Here is an 18364-nt window from a genome sequence, read left to right as displayed (position 1 = left end):
TCATTCATTTACTTGGCGCTACCACTTAGGGAGAATTGTTAGATATTTCTTTTGGTCTAGCGATGCCTTGAGTAAAAGTCTGGCACAGTGAACCGTGGAAGTTTAGGGGCCTCTGGAGTGAGGGCATAGCATGATGCGGGGTGTTTGGTGTGGGAAGGGTTGGATTCCTGAGAGTTCTGACATTGGCGCAGAGGCCTGGATGAAATGGAGGGAGGATGTGGAGATCTGGGGAGAAAGCATTTCAGGCAGAGGGGCCGGTGGGAACAAAGGCCCGGAGCCAGAAGTGAACTTGGTGTGCTTAGGGACACAAGGAGGGAACAAGGTGAGTCAGTAAGTGAGGTGGGGCGTGGTAAGCAAGGTTAGGTAGGGCCTTGCCTGCTTTATTTAGGAGTTGGATTTTATTTCATATATGGTGGAAATCTGTTTCAAATTTTTAAGCAGGGAAGCTACTTCATCTGATACACTGTTGTACTTCTTCCCCCAGTGTTCATTCCAGCTTCTATATGTAGGAGTGTAGACATACAAGCACAAGAAGCAGTAAGGTGCTGTTGTAGTCTCTGTGAGAACTTCTGGATATGAGTATATATATGTGTGTGTGTATATATACATATATATGTGTGTATGTATATGTATATATACATATTTTTTTTCTTTGTAAAGCAGAGAGAAATTTTCCATCTGCTGACCTGTTCATTCCCCAAGTGCCTGTAACATCCAGGGCTGGCCTAGGCTGAAGCTGGGAGCCAGGAACTTGATCTGTGCCTCTAGTGTGGGCAGCAGGGACCTAATTTACCTGAGCCATTACCTGACACCTCCCAGGTTGTGCATTAGTAAGAAGCTAGAGTTGGTTGCCAAGCCAGGACTCAAACCTAGGCACACAGATATTGGACGTGAGCATCTTGAATGATTTTTTTTTAAAGATTTATTTGTTTATTTGAAAGTCAGAGTTACACAGAGGAGAGGCAGAGAGAGAGAGAGAGAGAGAGTCTTCCATTCGCTTGTTCACTCTCCAATTGGCCGCAATGGCTGGAGCTGTGCCAGTCCGAAGCCAGGAGCTTCCTCAGGGTCTTCTCATGGATGCAGAGGCCCAAGGACTTGGGCCATCATCTACTGCATTCGCAGGCCATAGCAGAGAGCTGGATCAGAAGAGGAGCAGCTGGGACTCAAACCGGTGCCCATATAGGATGCCGGCACTGCAGGCAGTGGCTTTACCCACTACGCCACAGTGCTGGCCCCTTGAATGATGTTGTAACCACTGTGCCAAATGTCTGCTCATGGGTATATATGTATATTTTTTAAAGATTTATTTTATTTATTTGAAAGGCAGAGTGACAGAGATCTTCCATCTGCTAATTCACTCCCCAGATGCCTGTGATGGTTGAGGCCGGACCAGGAACTCCACGCAGGTCTTCCACATGGGTGGCAGGGGCCCAAGTACTTGGGGCCATCTTCTGCTGCCTTCCTAAGTGCATTAGCAGGGAGCTGGATCAGAAGAAAAGCAGCTGGGACTCAAACTGCCATACCAATATGGGATTTGGAGTCGCAGGCAACAGCTTAACCCAGTTTGCCACAATGCTGGTCCTTTTTGTAGGTATATTTTTGAAAGTAGAATTTGCCTGAATCGCTAATGAGTTAGATATGGGTGTGAGCAGGAAAAAAGGAGTCACTGGTCAGTACTGGGATTTAAAAAAAATTTTTTTTAAAGATTTGTTTATTTGAAAGATTAGCAGGGAAAGAGATCTTCCATATTCTGATTCACTCCCCAAATGACCTGCAACAGCCAGGGCTGGGCCAGAGTGAAGCCAGGAGCCAGTAGATTCTTCCAGGTCTCTGACATGGATAGTAGGGGCCAAAGCACTTGGGCCATTTTCCTCTGTTTTCCCCAGGTGCATTGGCAGGGAACTGGATCAGAAGTGGAACAGCCAGGACTTGAACAGGTGTTCATATGGAATGTTAGCATCATAGGTAGTAACTTTACCCACTATGCCACAATGCTGGCCCCAGATTTTAAATTTTAATTGATTGATTGATTTAAAAATTGAGTTGAAAGGCAGAGAGAAGAAGAGACAGAGATGGAGTGAGATCTTCCGTCCACTGATTCATTCCCCAAATGCTTGCAGTAATCAGGGCTGGGCTAGGCTGAATCTGGGAGCCATGAACTCTATCTGTGTCACTAGCATGGGTGTCAGGGACCTAATTACTTGAGCCATTACTTGCTACCTTACAGTGTGTGCATTAGTGGGAAGCTGGAATTGAGAGCCAAATCAAAACTCAAACTCAGGTACACAGATATGGGATGTGAATATCCTAAGTGATGTCTTTTTTTTTTTTTTTTTAAAGATTAATTTACTTATTTGAAAGTCAGAGTTACACAGAGAGGAGAGACAGAGAGAGAGAGAGAGAGAAAGAAAGAGAGAGAGGTCTTCCATCTACTGGTTCACTCCCCAATTGCCTGCAATGGCCAGAGCCAGGAGCCAAGAGCTTCTTCTGGGTCTCCCATGCAGGTGCAGGGGCCCAAGCACCTGGGCCATCTTCCACTGCTCTCCCAAGCCATAGCAGAGAGCTGGATCAGAAGTAGAGTAGCTGGTGCCCCTATGGGATGCAGACACTAAAGGCAGTGGCCACAGCCCAAATAATGTCTTAACCACTGTACCAGATGCCTTCCAATAGGTATATTTTTGAAGGCACAACTTAAGAAGTTGCTAATGAGTTAGATGTGGTATGAACAGGAAAAAGAAGAGTCTTAGATGAATCCTGGGATTTAAAAAAAATTAATTAATCTATTTCAAAGAATGAGATTTTCCATCTACTGGTTCATTCCACAAGTGCCTGCAACAGCCAGAGCAGGGCCAAGCTGACGCCAGGAGTCAGGGACTGTCTCCAGGTTTCTCACCTGGGTGGCAGGACCCAAATACTTGAGCTGTCATTTTTACCTCCCAGGGTGCTCATTAACAGGAAGCTGGAGTTGGGAGCAGAGCTGGTACCTAAACCTAGGCACTTTGACAAGGGATGTGCACGTCCTTAAGGAGTATCTTTTTTTTTTTTTTACAGGCAGAGTGGACAGTGAGAGAGAGAGAGAGACAGAGAGAAAGGTCTTCCTTTGCCGTTGGTTCACCCTCCAATGGCTGCCGCGGCTGGCACACCTGTGGCCGGTGCACCGCACTGATCCGAAGCCAGAAGCCAGGTGATTCTCCTGGTCTCCCATGCGGGTGCAGGGCCAAGCACCTGGGCCATCCTCCACTGCACTCCCGGGTCATAGCAGAGAGCTGGCCTGGAAGAGGGGCAACCGGGACAGAATCCGGCACCCCGACCAGGACTAGAACCTGGTGTGCTGGCGCCGCTAGGCGGAGGATTAGCCTATTGAGCTGCAGTGCTGGCAGGAGTATCTCTTTTTAAGATTTATTTTTATTTATTTGAAAGGCAGAGTTACAGAGAGAGAAAGAGAAAGATCTATCTGCTAGTTTACTTCCCAACTGGCTGCAAGGGCCAGGGCTGAACCAGGCTGAAGCCAGGAGCCTTGCTTGTAGGTCTTCTTAGCTGACAGAGCAAGGAAATATATGTGTTTTTTTCCCTTAAGATTTATTTATTTATTTGTAAGAATTACACAGAGAGAAGAGAGGCAGAAAAAGAGAGAGAGGTCTTCCATCTGATAGTTCACTCCCCAGATGACCACAATGGCTGGAGCTGTGCCGATCCGAAGCTAGGAGCCAGGAGCGTCTTCGTGTTCTCCCACATGGGTGCAGGGGCCCAAGCACTTGGGCCATCTTCTACTGCTTTCCCAGGCCACAGCAGAGAGCTGGATCTGAAGTGGAGCAGCCGGGTCTCTAACTGGCACCCATATGGGATGCCGGCACTTCAGGCCAGAGCATTAATCCACTGCACCACAGCGCTGGCCCTGGAAATATATGTGTGTTACCTACTGTGTGTTTATATGCATATCTACAAGTGTGCATATTTCTGTGTGTAACCATCTCTATATTAAGCAAAACATTAATTCATTCTGTTATCTCCAACTAGGCCATTCTAGCTTCCACCCCTTATTGATCTGGAACCTCCCACTCCAGGAGTAGGAAACCTGGCTTTCACCATCTGCCGTCCAGGTCCTCAGTGGTTCAGTGTACAATGTGGTTTCAGCTCGTCTGTGCCCCCATGGAGGCAGCAGTATCACCTAGAGCACCGTGTTGACAGTCCCATCTGCCTTTAATTTTACAGACACTAATCATTTCTAGTTACTTAGGTAAGCATTTCCCCTCATCACTGTATTTTTTACTCATCAACCCCTTAGTGAGGTTGCTTATACATTCACGATAGAGTTAGATTTCTTTTTAAAATTTTAAAATGTATTTGGGGGTGGGGAGAGCGAGTGACAGTTCACATAAGCACTCCCATCCACTGGGTCACTCCCCAAGTCCCCAGGAGCCAAGAACTCGATCCCTGTTTCCCACATGTGTGGCAGAAACCCTACTCCAGGTACTATCGGATGCTGCCCCCCAGGGTGTGCACGAACAGGAAGCTAGAACCAGAAGTGATGCCGGGACTCAGCTGTTGCTGGTATTTAGGGGAGTGAACTGTGGATGGAAGATCTCTGTCTCTGTAGGCCTGTCTCTGCCTTCCAAAAAAATTTAAAAAGCCCCCTGTGCTTCATCTATTAAAGTTCACCCCCAGCCCCAGGATTCCTGGCAACCACTGATGTGTGCACAGTCTCATAGTTTTGCCTTATCTAGGACATTGTATAGTTGGAATCATATATTATGTAGCCCTTTTTTTCTACATTCACTTAGCAATATGCATTTATGGTCCAGATCTCTTTGTGGGTTTATAACTCATTCCTTTTTATTGCTGAATAATATCTCATTATAAGTATGTACTGTAGTTCGTCCATCCATTCACCTATTGAAATACATCTTGGTGGCTTCCAGTTTTTGGCAATGATAAACAGAGTTGTTATAAACATTTGTGTGCAGGTTGTTATGTGGACGTAAATTTTCAGTGTAATGAATACTTAGGAATGTGATAACTGGCTCATATGGTAAGACTAGTTAGCTTTGTAAGAAACTGCCAGACTGATTTAATTAGCTGTGCCATTTTCCATCCTTAAAATTGAGAATAAGGGTTACTGTTGTTCTCTGTTCTTGTCAGAAGTTAATATCATCAGGTTTTTTTTTTTTTTTTTTACTTCAGCCATTCTAATAGCTGTCCCAGTATGCCATTCACTAACTCAAATACCTTAATTCTCTAAGCTTTATAGCCCAGTGAGAGTAAAGCAAGAGCAGTAGAATCCGGAAGGGGATTTGGTTTCCAGAAATAATTACTAAGTTACCATGGTGTAGAAGTACTATAAGAGGAACCTATTCTAGGTCTCCCTATTCTTGTTGGAAGACAATGGGAAGATTACCTCAAACTTGAGCTTGGATATTATGTATTTAAATAAGGGATTCAGGTCCACCTAGTATTTTCTATTGAATTATCAAATGACTGCACTGCTTGTAATGTGCTGGGGTGGTATGCTCAGTGAGGAGGACACAGTGGTGAGTATGTCAGAACTAGTGTGGTCCTCAACCTTTTTTTTTTTTTTTAAGATTTATTTATTTATTTGAAAGTCAGAGTTACACCGAGAGAGGAGGAGAGGCAGAGAGAGAGAGAGAGAGAGAGAGAGAAGTCGAAGTCGAAGTCGAAGTCTTCCATCTGCTGGTTCACTCCCCAATTGGCCACAAGTCGGAGCTGTGCCAATCCAAAGGCAGGAGCCAGGAGCTTCTTCTGGGTCTCCCACGCAGGTGCAAGGGTCCAAGGACTTGGGCCATCTTCCACTGCTTTCCCAGGCCATAGCAGAGAGCTAGATCATAAGTGGAGCAGCTGAGTCTCGAACCAGTGCCCACATGGGATGCTGGCACTGCAGGCGGCGGCTTTACCCACTATGCCACAGTGCCGGCCCCCTGGTCCTCAACCTTAAAGTCCAGCTGGGGAGAAGAAACAGTTACAATACTTAGCAACCAAGGCTGTGGAGGGGAAGTACAGGGAACTGTGGGAACAAAGTCTACGAGGGGTGCCTCTAAAGTGTGGCCTGCAGAAGGGATTGGCTAACTACGGTCCATAGGCCAATTCCAGTCCACCACCTGCTTTTGTAGCTCATGAGCTAAGAATAGCCGTTACATTTTTTAATGCTTGAAAAGACTCAAAAGAGGACAATCTTTTGTGATGTGAAAATTATATGACATTCAAATTTCAGGCCCCATAAAAAAAATTTCATGGGAATGCAGCCGTGTTCATGGCTCCTTTGCCCTGTGATGGCAGACTTGGACCCTGGCCACAGAATGGGTAGGAGTTAGCCACCTGGAGCAGGGTGAGGAGGGCGGAAGTCGGTTTCTGCTGGACCTTTCTGTTGCTGCAGTCGTTTAAATGTACTTAGAGCAGGAGGTGGGTGCCGGGGGCCTGGCAAGGGGCAGGATCCACACTGGGAGAGCCTTGGCAGTGTAGAAAGGAGCTTGAGGACTCTTCTAGAAGTTGACAGTGACACAATGAGATTTACTTTTCCAAAAATTCCTACAGCCACAATATAGAAATTGGGTTGGAGAGTGTGAAACAAGAAACAAGAAAAGAGATGAAATAAGTTGAGACTTTTTTTTTTTTTAATTTTCATTTTATTTGTAACACAGAGAGAGACAGAGATCTTCTCTCCAATGCTTGGCTTCTCAAATGCCTACTATAGGCAGGACTGGGCCAGGCTGAAGCCAGGAGCTCTGAATTCCATTTGGGTCTCCCACATGGGTGTCAAGATCTCAAGAACTTGAACCATCATCTGCTGCCTCCCAGGATGTGTGTTAGTAGAAAGCTGGATCAGAAGCAGAGTAGCTGGGACTTGAACCAGGTACTCCAATATGGGATGTGGGTGTCCCAACTGGCAATTTAAGCTACTGAGCTGAAAGTCTACCCCTAGCTGAGGTTTTTGAAGTCATTTAGAGTTGCTGGGGGCCGGCACTGTGGCATAGCAGGTAAAGCCGCTGCCTGCAGTGCTGGCATCCCATATGGACACCGGTTCGAGTCCCAGCTGCCCCATTTCCAGTCCAGCTCTCTGCTATGGCCTGGGAAAGCAGTGGAAGATGGCACAAGTCCTTGGGCCCTTTGCACCCATATGGGAGACCACATGGCTCCTGGCTTTGGATCGGTGCAGCTCTGGCCATTGGGGCCATCTGGGGGAGTGAACCAACAGATGGAAAAATTTCTCCCTCTCTTCCTCTCTGCCTCTCTGTGACTCTGCCTTTCAAATAAGTAAATAAATCTTAAAAGAGAGAGAGAGAGAGAGATGCTGGTAACCTATACTAATGCAGTGACATTGGGGTCACTTGGGAAGCAAAATTGAAAGGCCTTGCTGTCTTAGTACGTTCAGACTATTGCAACAAAATACCATAGCCTGGGTAGCTAATAAAGAATGTTTATTTTGGGATTGGCATTGTGGCATAGCGGGTTAAGCTGCCTCCTGCAATGCTAGCAACCCATATGGGTGCCAGTTTGAGACCTGGCTGTTCCACTTCCCATTATGCTCCCTGCTAATATGCCTAGAAAAACAGCAGAAGATGGACTTGCACACACTTGGGAGACCCGGATGAAGCTCCTGGCTTCAGTGTCACCCAGCCCTGGCTTTTGCAGTCATTTAGGGAGTGAACCAGGAAAGGGAGGATATCTCTCTCTCTGCCTCTCCTCTCTCTCTCTCTCTCTCTCTCTCTCTCTCTCTAACTCTCTAACTCTCTCTCTCTCTCTCTCTCTCTAACTCTGCCTTTCAAATAACTAAATAAATCTTTAAGGAAAAACAAAGTTTATTTCTCACAGTTTTGAAGCCTGGGTTGTCCAAGGTCAAGGTGCTGATTCGGCCTCTGATGAGGACCACCCTCTAGTGAAGCCATCTTCCTTCTTTTCACAGAGGGCTGTCTTTTATGTGCCCACATGATGAAAGGCGAACTGCCCTTCATAAGGGCACTCGTCCCATTCACCTCTGAATACATCACCTTAGGAGTTAAGAGTTCAGTGTATGAATTTGGTAGGGGTAGGGGGGTAAATATTCAGTCCCTTGCACTTGATTGGTTGGAGGCACTGAGGTACAATTACTTCCATGATTCAAGCTATTGTGTGTGGTGGGGGGATTGCAAGTTTGTTTCTGCTTCAGGTGAGTGCAAAGTTGAAAATCTGTTTACTGATCGTCTTCAGGGCCCATTCTTCAGTGGCTTTTCACACCTTTAGAATCTCTTCCTGTAACCTGTGTCTCAAAGTTGCATCTCTCTGTGGCCTCTTCATGTTGTTTCCTGTCAACAAGAGAGTTGGTTTTTTTTTTTTTTTTAAGATTAATTTATTTATTTGAAAGGCAGAGCTACAGAGAAAGAGAGGTCTTCCATTCACTGGTTCACTCCCCAAATGGCCGCAACAGCCGGAACTGCACCAATCTGAAGCCAGGAGCTTCTTCTGGGTCTCCCATGTGAGTGCAGGGGCCCAGGCACTTGGGCCATCTTCTACTGCTTTCCCAGGTGCATTAGCAGGGAGCTGGATCAGAACTGGGGCAGCTGAGACTCGAACTGGCAGCCATATGGGATGCCAGGGTCAGCCAGCAACTTTACCTGTTACTCTGCAACACCAGCCCTGAGCCCCAAGCCGTAGGCTTTTAAGGAGCAAAGAAGTAGTCAGCAGATTACTTTCCCTTCCAGGTTTATCTGTGTCACTTCCCCAGAATTTGTTTTGTTTTGTTTTGTTGTTGTTGTTGCCAGTCCTTGGGCTCTCTGATTTTCAAGGAATTTCTTGACCATATCAGGCCCTTCTTATTCCCTGGAGCCCTCAGACCCTTTCCAATTTAGAACTTTGACCCTTGCCTTTTCCTGTTTGAAGTCTCATTTGCAGAAGATCATTGTCTTATTTCATAATATGTTGTGTGATCTGTAAAGTGCTTACTCGCCAGCTAATTTGATCTCTGCAGGAACCCTGTTAGGAAGGCAGGATCGGTCAAATTCCTGAGACCGAGAGACGTTAGAGGGCTTGCTCAGAGTCACAACAGTAAGTGATAAAACAGCTGATAGAACTTAGGTTTTCAAATTTCCAACTTTTACCGACTAGCTAGGACAGTTATGTTTTCCTCCGTAAAGACATCCGACGGGATTCTTTTTCCCCACTCTGTGCTCTGTGAGCCTTCACTCAGGCACCAGCTTAAGCCTGCCCTATGCTTTCAAGCAATACGTGGACTACCAGTAATTCCTAGGCTACCATTTGAAAGACTGTGGTGTGCTTTTTCAAGCATCTGTAAGTATGTTTTAATTTCTTTTTCTCCCTTTTAGGTGGTTCTAACTTGGACGATTTAAGGCCGAAAGGGAAAGGTCTGCTTATGGACCAAAGCTCCAAGGGACAGGATAAACCAGAAAACTTGCTCACAAGGTAATGCAGCTCTCCCTTGGTGACCTCTCAGGGCTGAGATCTGCTCGTTCTAGAACTGAGAACATTACTGTGCGTGCTGTGTTACCCCAAGGTAGCTGGCCTAAGAACATTCTCAGTGATACCTGATGTTTATCAAGGATTTACTGTATATGCCAGGCACTGTGCCCTTACATGCACTGCCCATTTTAACCTAAGAAATAGGTACTTTCCTATTTTACGGCTATGGAAACTCAGGTGAGAAGTTATTTAATTCACCAAAATCCCAGAAATGGCAAGTGGCCAGTCTAAGACTTGAAACTGCCAGTCCAGTGCTTCCTATGAAATATAAGTTCGATACATTTGATTTCTCCCTGAGTTTCCTGACACTGAGATAGTTCATTTTTTCCCCTCCCCTTCCTCCCCTCCCTCCCTCCCTTCTTTCATTCCTAATGTGCTGTTTACTAAGTCCACACTCCAGTGCCGCCTCCTGATCACATTCAGGATCATCTGGCCAAAATTAAACTTCCCTTTTTTTTTATCTGTGTCAGGATTTTAATGACGCTCTTAGGCAGCATTGGACAGTCCCTGGACTTTAAATGTAGCTGAACCAAACAGTCCCAGTTCACTGTGAGCTGTTTCAGTGTACACAGATATATTTTGTACGTGGCCTAAGTTAGAATGCACATGGCAGTTGTAATGTTGAACACTTAATGTGGCCATTTGTTCAGTGTTAGAAACTGTTTAAAGTGCTTTTTATATCTTGGTTCATTAAGCAGCCTTCTACAGAAGTTTCTTGAACTGTTTTGTAGGGTTCTGTTAGGTAAATATGTCAAATTTTGTTTCAGTTGGCACTTGGATAATTTGTAGCATGACTATAAATAGACAATAATGAAACATCACTTTCCATTGCCTCTCTTTTTATGTTGGTTTATTCCTGTGGGAATCATCAAGTCAAGGATCTGGAGGGCTTTATGGTCTTTGTTACACGAAGCGCTGGGATCCAGAAAGAGCAGTGTCTGATCTGAGTTCTGTCCATACCCTGCCACCATCCAGTGGGCCAATCACTGGTGGTGCTGGCTCTCATTTAAAAATGAAGGAATCAGATTATCTTCAGGGTCCCCTTCTGGCCTGAGAGTCTGTGAACCTATTGTCAGAAGACTCTCCAGACCAATACACCGTGGAATCAACAACATATAAGTTCTGTGTAGAAATAGTCAGTAAATTTTGCCTTGATCTCATTTATTTATTTTTTTCATGACTTAAAAAATTTATTTATTTATTTTCATTTTATTTGAAAGGCACTGATTTACTCCCCAAATGCCTACAACAGACAGGGTTGGGCCAGGCCAAAGCCAGGAGCCCAGATCTCAATCCAGGTGTCCCACACATGAGTGACAGGGACTCAGGTACTTGAGCCATCACCGCTGCCTTCCAGGGTGCTCTTTGGTAGTAAACTGGAGTCAGAAACTGCACAGAACTTGAACCTAGGCACTTCTGATATGGGCTGCAACTGTCCCCAGGGCTGTCTTAACCTTTGCCTTGACCTCCTATTGTCTTCTGTGACTCAGATACTGTGTGTGGGAAACTTCATGTTCATTTACTTTGGCACGGACAAGTCATCAAAATATGCAAAAGAAATGTTTTTGTTTTTCCAGACAGAATAAATACAAGTCTGAAATTACTGACATGGTTCACTCCTCTACTGTCACAGTATCAGACAAGGCTCATATTTTATCCATGCAGAAGTTTGGATTGAGAGATACCATTGTGAAGTCAGAACTGATACAGAAGGAAGAGGATTATACCTATGTCCAGAACTTCAGGTAGCTCACTGGACCTCGGACCGTGTTCTTTGTTCCCCCCCACAAGCCAAATGATCCTGTGACTTTCTGTAAGAAAAGCACTCCCCTCCGCACCTTGATTTGGAAGCAAATTTTTCTATAGAATCTCTCCCCTCGCTTTCAAGAGGGGTGATTCCATTTGTCCCTCTTGAACACATTTTTTTTGGGGGGGACAGGCAGAGTGGATAGTGAGAGAGAGAGAGACAGAGAGAAAGGTCTTCCTTTTTGCCGTTGGTTCACCCTCCAATGGCCGCTGCAGCCGGCACATCGCACTGATCTGAAGCCAGGAGCCAGGTGCTTATCCTGGTCTCCCATGGGGTGCAGGGCCCAAGGACTTGGGCCATCCTTCACTGCCTTCCCGGGCCATAGCAGAGAGCTGGCCTGGAAGAGGGGCAACCGGGACAGAATCCGGCGCCCCAACCGGGACTAGAACCCGGTGTGCCGGTGCTGCAAGGCGAGGATTAGCCTGTTAAGCCACGGCGCCGGCCCCTCTTGAACAATTTTAAAGTCTGCTCTTGTGGGCAGACACTGCAGTTGGTGTGGTGTAGTGGGAGTGCCACAGCTTGCAGAGAGGTGCAGAGATCAGTATTTGCAGAGATCAGTGGCTACTGAAGCAGCACCAATACCCTGGTCTTTGTGTATCCCTCTGAGGTTTTATTTTATTTTTTAAAGATTTATTTATTTATTTGAAAGAGTTTCAAAGGAGGGGATTGGGGGGGAGGAGAGATAGAGAAATAGAGATATCTTTCACCTGCTGGTTCATTCCCCAAATGACTGCAATGGCTGGGGCTCTGCCAGACCAAAACTAGGAGTCTGGCATTCCATGTGGGTCTCCCAAGTGGGTGGTAGGGGCTCAAGCACTTGGGTCATCTTCTGCTGCTTTCCCAGGCACATTAGCAGAGAACTGGATTGGAAGTGGAGCAACTGGGAAACTGCTACCCACTGCCTCACAGTGTCATGCCCCTCTCCCCGCCCCCAAAGTTTTATTCTTCCTGAATCCTTCTAGGCCTTTGAAGAAAATCTTTTAAAATGTAGTTGGTGTTTGGTAATCTTTTTAGCCAGGGTTACTGGAAGTTAAATGAATAAAGGTTGCAGAATTCTGCTAGATCTTTTAAAATCATCACATTGGGACTATCAGATGAAATAACATTGTCACTAGAAATATATGCAATCAGCTATTGAGACAGAATGGCCTTTTGAACACTGGAGTTGCTTCCAGCCCAAATTAATTACCAAGCTTCTTTGCTTTTTTTTTTTTTTTTTTTCATTTCAGTAGGATACACATGGTGAAGAATCGTTTTGTGGATGATGGCTGTGTAACAGCTGCTTAAAGGAAGTCGGGATGTTTAGGGTAGGCCTGTACTGTTTGCAGCTGTGATCAGGAAAGTATCAGATATGGCAGACTGCAAGTTGCCCGTTGGGGTCACATTCTCCATCCCAGGTTAGATGTGACGTTTCTTATGTCTTAAAGCCACTCCACAAAGACTGAAACCAGGCCCCAGCAGCATAGAAAGTGCTTCCTTCTGTCACCGCCATCGTGCTCCCAAGTCACTGATAGATTCTTTTTGGTTTTAGGTTTTTCGTGGGAACATACAATGTCAATGGACAGTCCCCCAAAGAATGCCTCCGCCCCTGGCTGAGCCACAGTGCAGAGGCGCCCGACATATATTGCGTAGGGTGAGTGCTTCCCTCCCATGCATCTCTCTGTCCCCAAGAACCTCCAGGTGTGGGTAAAGGGACGGAGACACGAATGTGTAACTGCGTCTTCACAGCAAGTGGAGGAACTGAAAAATGAGCAAGTGCTTAATAACAGCTGCTTCTCGGATGTTCTTGCTCCAGCAAGTGCGGTGCTTGACATTGAAATGCTAATGTTTAATTTTTAGAGCAGCCCTCTGAGGAAGTCAGTGCATCCTGAACTGTTTCATTGCTTAGACAATCAATACTTTGGTCACAAAACAAAGATATCTTTTACCAGGGAAGGAAGGTTAGCTCAAGAAAATACCATCGTTTAGTCTCTCTCTCTTTTCCATCCTTACTATCTTCTCACAACTGTACTGGAATGTCTGGTGAGGAAGGACAGCAAAGAAAGCCTGTGTGGTATATTGGAAAGAGCTGGAATTTGGAATGTATATATATACTGAGGCCTGAATCTCAGTTTGGTGCTTATGTGAACTCTCTTTTTTAAAGACTTTATTTATTTATTTGAAAGATAAGTTATGACAGTGAGAGGGAGAAACAGAGAGAAAGCTCTTCCATCTACTGATTCATTCCCCAAATGGCTGCAATGGCCAGAGCTGGGCCCATCTGAAGCCAGGAGCCAGGAACTTCTTCCAGGTCTCCTACATGCATGCAGAGGCCCAAGGACTTGGGCCATCTTCTTCTACTGCTTTCCTAGGCCTTAGCAGAGAGTTGGATGGGCAGTGGAGCAGCTGGGACTAGAACCGGCGCCCATATGGGATGCCAGCACTACAGGCTGAACCTACTGTGCCACGGCGTCGGCCCCTTATGCGAACTCTCGGTTGGAGATATGAAATGAGGATACTTCCACCTACTTTGTAGGCTGGGTCATGAGAAGGAAATGGCGAATGTTTGGGAATGCACTGGAAAGACTTTGGACATTTAGCTCCTCATCGCCAAGCATTCGGTCTCCCTCCTGAGGGTCCTGCAGTTGAACTAGAAAGCTGGAACTTAGCACCTGAAGCAATCTGCACATTCCCCTTCTCCACTCTCTAGGTTCCAGGAACTTGATCTGAGTAAGGAAGCCTTTTTCTTTCATGATACCCCAAAGGAGGAGGAGTGGTTTAAAGCCGTATCAGAGGGTCTTCACCCAGATGCCAAGTATGCAAAGGTAAGAGAGGAAGCAGGAATAGCTTGTCATGCAGGGAAGCTGTAACATAACTTTTGTCTTTCCCATGAGCTTTATTGGGAGCCAGTCCTAATTTCCCTGCCAGTTCTAAGACCTCCAGAAGGAGTGCCTTAAGGGTGGGAAAGATAAGCTTATGGATTGCTTAGGTTACACAGCATACTCGGGGTTAAACAGGTGATTACTCTGTGTTCTAGCATAGAGGACACAAATTGGTACTCACAGTCAGCTTTTTTTTTTTTTTTTTTAAGATTTGTTTATTTATTTGAAACAGTTACAGAGAAAGAGGGAGAGACAGAGAGATCTTCCACCCACTGGTACACTCCCCAAGTGGCTGCAACAGCCAGAGTGGAGCCAGGCCAAAGCCAGGAGCCAGGGTCTCCTGGTCATCTGGGTCTCCCACGTGGGTGGTGGGGGCCCAAGCACTTGGTCCATCCTCCGCTGCCTTTCCCAGACTGTCAGCAGGGATGCTGGACTGGGAGTGCTGGACTGGGAGTGGAACAGCCGGGACGCGAACCAGCTCCCTTAGGAGATGCCAGCATGGCAGCTGGCGGCTTAACCCACCATGCCACAACGCCAGCCCCTTGCAGTCAGTTTTGAGACCACTTTGCCTGTAGGGTATTTATTTATTCCTATTTGCAACTTCTTCAGGTGTTTGATGTTGTGACTTGTTTGGGTCTATTTTCCAGGTGAAGCTCATCCGGTTAGTTGGAATTATGCTGCTCTTGTATATCAAACAGGAACATGCAGCATTTATCTCAGAAGTGGAAGCTGAGACTGTGGGAACAGGGATCATGGGAAGGATGGTGAGTTAGGATGTTTGACATGCAAAGAACCTTGACCCCTGAAGTTTTTGTTTTTGTCCTCCTAAGATTTATTTATTTATTTATGTTTTTATTGTTGAGTTAATTTATTTATAGTAAAAATACAAATCATACATGGGGAAGATAGTTTTGGAATAGTTACTCTAGGGAAGAAAGGGATGGTAAAGAAATATGTATGTAGCATTTTATTTCTCACAATGAAAACATCAAACTATAAATAAAGATCTAAAGCCAATAAGGCAAAATATCAATATCTGTTTAGCTTTGTTGATAGGCAAGATTTATTTATTTATTTGAGAGAGAGATTGGTCTTTCGTCCACTGATTCACACCCCAAATGGCTGCCACAGTCAGATCTGGGCCAGGCAAAAGCCAGGAGCCTGGAATTCCATCCTGGTCTCCCGCTTGGGGGGCAGGGGCCCAGTTACTTCCCAGGCGCATTAGCAGGAAGCTGGGGAGGAAGCAGAGTAGCTGGGACGTGGACAGGCAGTCTGATGTGGGGTGCTGGCAGCTTAACCACTACGCCACAATGCTGCCCCACCCCTAACACTTCGGCCCAGCTTCTCCTGATGCAGTACCTGCATGTGTCCCAGCCCAAGGGTGCCAGTATTTCATAATGAATTGTATCCTTAGGCAGGGCTGGATTGATTAGACATTAAAAACCATATTTCCGTGAATTGCCAGCTGATTGGCCCAGCTAGCGCCTGTCCTCCTGTTCACTCGCGCTGGAACCTGCAGTTGATCCTGCCATTTAACCCATGAAATATGTTGCAGAAACTATGTTGGGTCACCAAGGAAAACAAAGAATGCTGACGGGTCTGCAGTTTCCTCGTCTTCATGCCATTAGACTTGCTTTTAGATTCTCCTGCAAGAGCTTAGCTTTGTATAGAGAAGAGCATGTGGCTGGCCAGTGATTCAATGAAAAGAGCACCAGACTGACAGCTAGGCTCTGGACTCTGCCACCAGACGGATGAAGGAAGGAATGTAGAGAAGACCAGAGTTCTATATCTGAAGTATTGCTCTTGTTCAAGATCCTTGTGGGGTGGGAAGAGCTATAGAAGCAAGCCAGCATTTACATATCAGGCGTTTTGTTATCAGTCAGTGATCTGGTAGGCTGAGTCTTTACCCATTCCCTCTGCAGATAGGAGACTCTAGCCCACCTTATGCCCAGGGGGCTATTTAGGGCCATTATGAAGTTCTGGGGGTGGGGGGGAAATTTTAGGAATCTCACCCAGCAGGGAGAAGGAAGGAGAAAAATAACTGGGAGGGCCCATACCCATATCCATACCCATACCCATATCCATACCCATACCCATATCCATATCCATACCCATACCCATACCCATATCCATATCCATACCCATACCCATATCCATATCCATACCCATACCCATACCCATACCCATATCCATATCCATATCCATACCCATACCCATACCCATACCCATATCCATACCCATACCCATACCCATATCCATATCCATATCCATACCCATACCCATACCCATATCCATATCCATACCCATACCCATACCCATATCCATATCCATATCCATACCCATACCCATACCCATACCCATATCCATACCCATACCCATACCCATACCCATATCCATATCCATACCCATTCCCATACCCATATCCATATCCATACCCATACCCATACCCATATCCATATCCATACCCATACCCATACCCATATCCATATCCATACCCATACCCATACCCATATCCATACCCATACCCATATCCATATCCATACCCATTCCCATACCCATACCCATATCCATATCCATATCCATACCCATTCCCATACCCATATCCATATCCATACCCATATCCATACCCATACCCATACCCATATCCATACCCATACCCATACCCATATCCATATCCATATCCATACCCATACCCATATCCATATCCATACCCATACCCATACCCATATCCATATCCATATCCATACCCATACCCATACCCATACCCATATCCATACCCATACCCATACCCATACCCATATCCATATCCATACCCATTCCCATACCCATACCCATACCCATACCCATATCCATACCCATACCCATACCCATACCCATATCCATACCCATATCCATACCCATATCCATACCCATACCCATATCCATACCCATACCCATATCCATATCCATATCCATACCCATACCCATACCCATATCCATATCCATACCCATTCCCATACCCATATCCATACCCATACCCATACCCATACCCATATCCATATCCATACCCATTCCCATACCCATATCCATATCCATATCCATACCCATACCCATACCCATATCCATATCCATACCCATTCCCATACCCATATCCATATCCATATCCATATCCATACCCATACCCATATCCATATCCATACCCATTCCCATACCCATACCCATATCCATATCCATATCCATACCCATTCCCATACCCATATCCATATCCATACCCATATCCATACCCATACCCATATCCATACCCATACCCATATCCATACCCATACCCATACCCATATCCATACCCATACCCATATCCATACCCATATCCATATCCATACCCATACCCATACCCATACCCATATCCATATCCATACCCATATCCATACCCATATCCATACCCATATCCATATCCATACCCATTCCCATACCCATACCCATATCCATATCCATATCCATACCCATTCCCTTACCCATACCCATATCCATACCCATACCCATACCCATATCCATATCCATACCCATTCCCTTACCCATACCCATATCCATATCCATATCCATACCCATATCCATATCTATATCCATATCCATGAAAACTCCAGAATAATGACTGTACTCTGCTAGCCTGGTCTTTTAGGTGTACTCTGTTTAGTATTTCTTTTCATTAAACTTCAATTAAAAGAAAACAAAGCAAAATTCTGCCACTAATCAGCCAATTAATTTGCTGCCTTAGATTTGTTTTCTCATCTGTAATATGTAGGCAATAACTCATAGGATTATTATGAAGACGGAGATAAATGTTCTGGAAGTCAGGTGTGTAACTGACGGACGCGGTGAGGCTGTGATTTGTATCTTGGGGGATCCTTTCGACAGGGTAACAAAGGCGGCGTGGCCATCAGGTTCCGGTTCCACAACACCAGCATCTGCATTGTGAATTCTCACTTGGCAGCCCACACAGAAGAGTACGAGAGGAGGAACCAGGACTATAAAGACATCTGCTCTCGAATGCAGTTTTGTCAGGTCGACCCCAGCCGCCCCCCTCTCACCATCAGCAAGCACGAGTGAGTCTGGGCTTCTGTCCCACCAGGGCACCGTGTGTGCAGTGGTGGACTCTGTGTTTTATTGGATGGGGGTGGTTTCTGCCAGCTGTTGGCATACTTCTGGATTACATCTCTTGGAAACTTCTAATATACCTTCTGGCAGACCCCTAGAC

The 18364-nt window shown here is 45.7% G+C and overlaps 1 protein-coding gene across 1 annotated transcript in view; it reads left to right on the top strand.

Annotated features, from left to right (window-relative positions):
- Positions 1-18364, top strand: part of INPP5B (inositol polyphosphate-5-phosphatase B) — a 67153-nt gene that overhangs the window by 27067 nt on the left and 21722 nt on the right. Inside the window, 6 exon segments of the mRNA XM_062191005.1 lie at positions 9312-9408; positions 11043-11210; positions 12804-12905; positions 13962-14076; positions 14781-14897; positions 18025-18212. Of these exon segments, the coding sequence (XP_062046989.1) occupies positions 9312-9408; positions 11043-11210; positions 12804-12905; positions 13962-14076; positions 14781-14897; positions 18025-18212 (787 nt within the window).

The sequence above is a fragment of the Lepus europaeus genome, chromosome 5 (assembly GCF_033115175.1).
Source record: "Lepus europaeus isolate LE1 chromosome 5, mLepTim1.pri, whole genome shotgun sequence".
NCBI lineage: Eukaryota > Metazoa > Chordata > Mammalia > Lagomorpha > Leporidae > Lepus > Lepus europaeus.
Note: the sequence above shows the minus strand (reverse complement) of the source record. Positions and strands in the feature narration are given on the sequence as shown.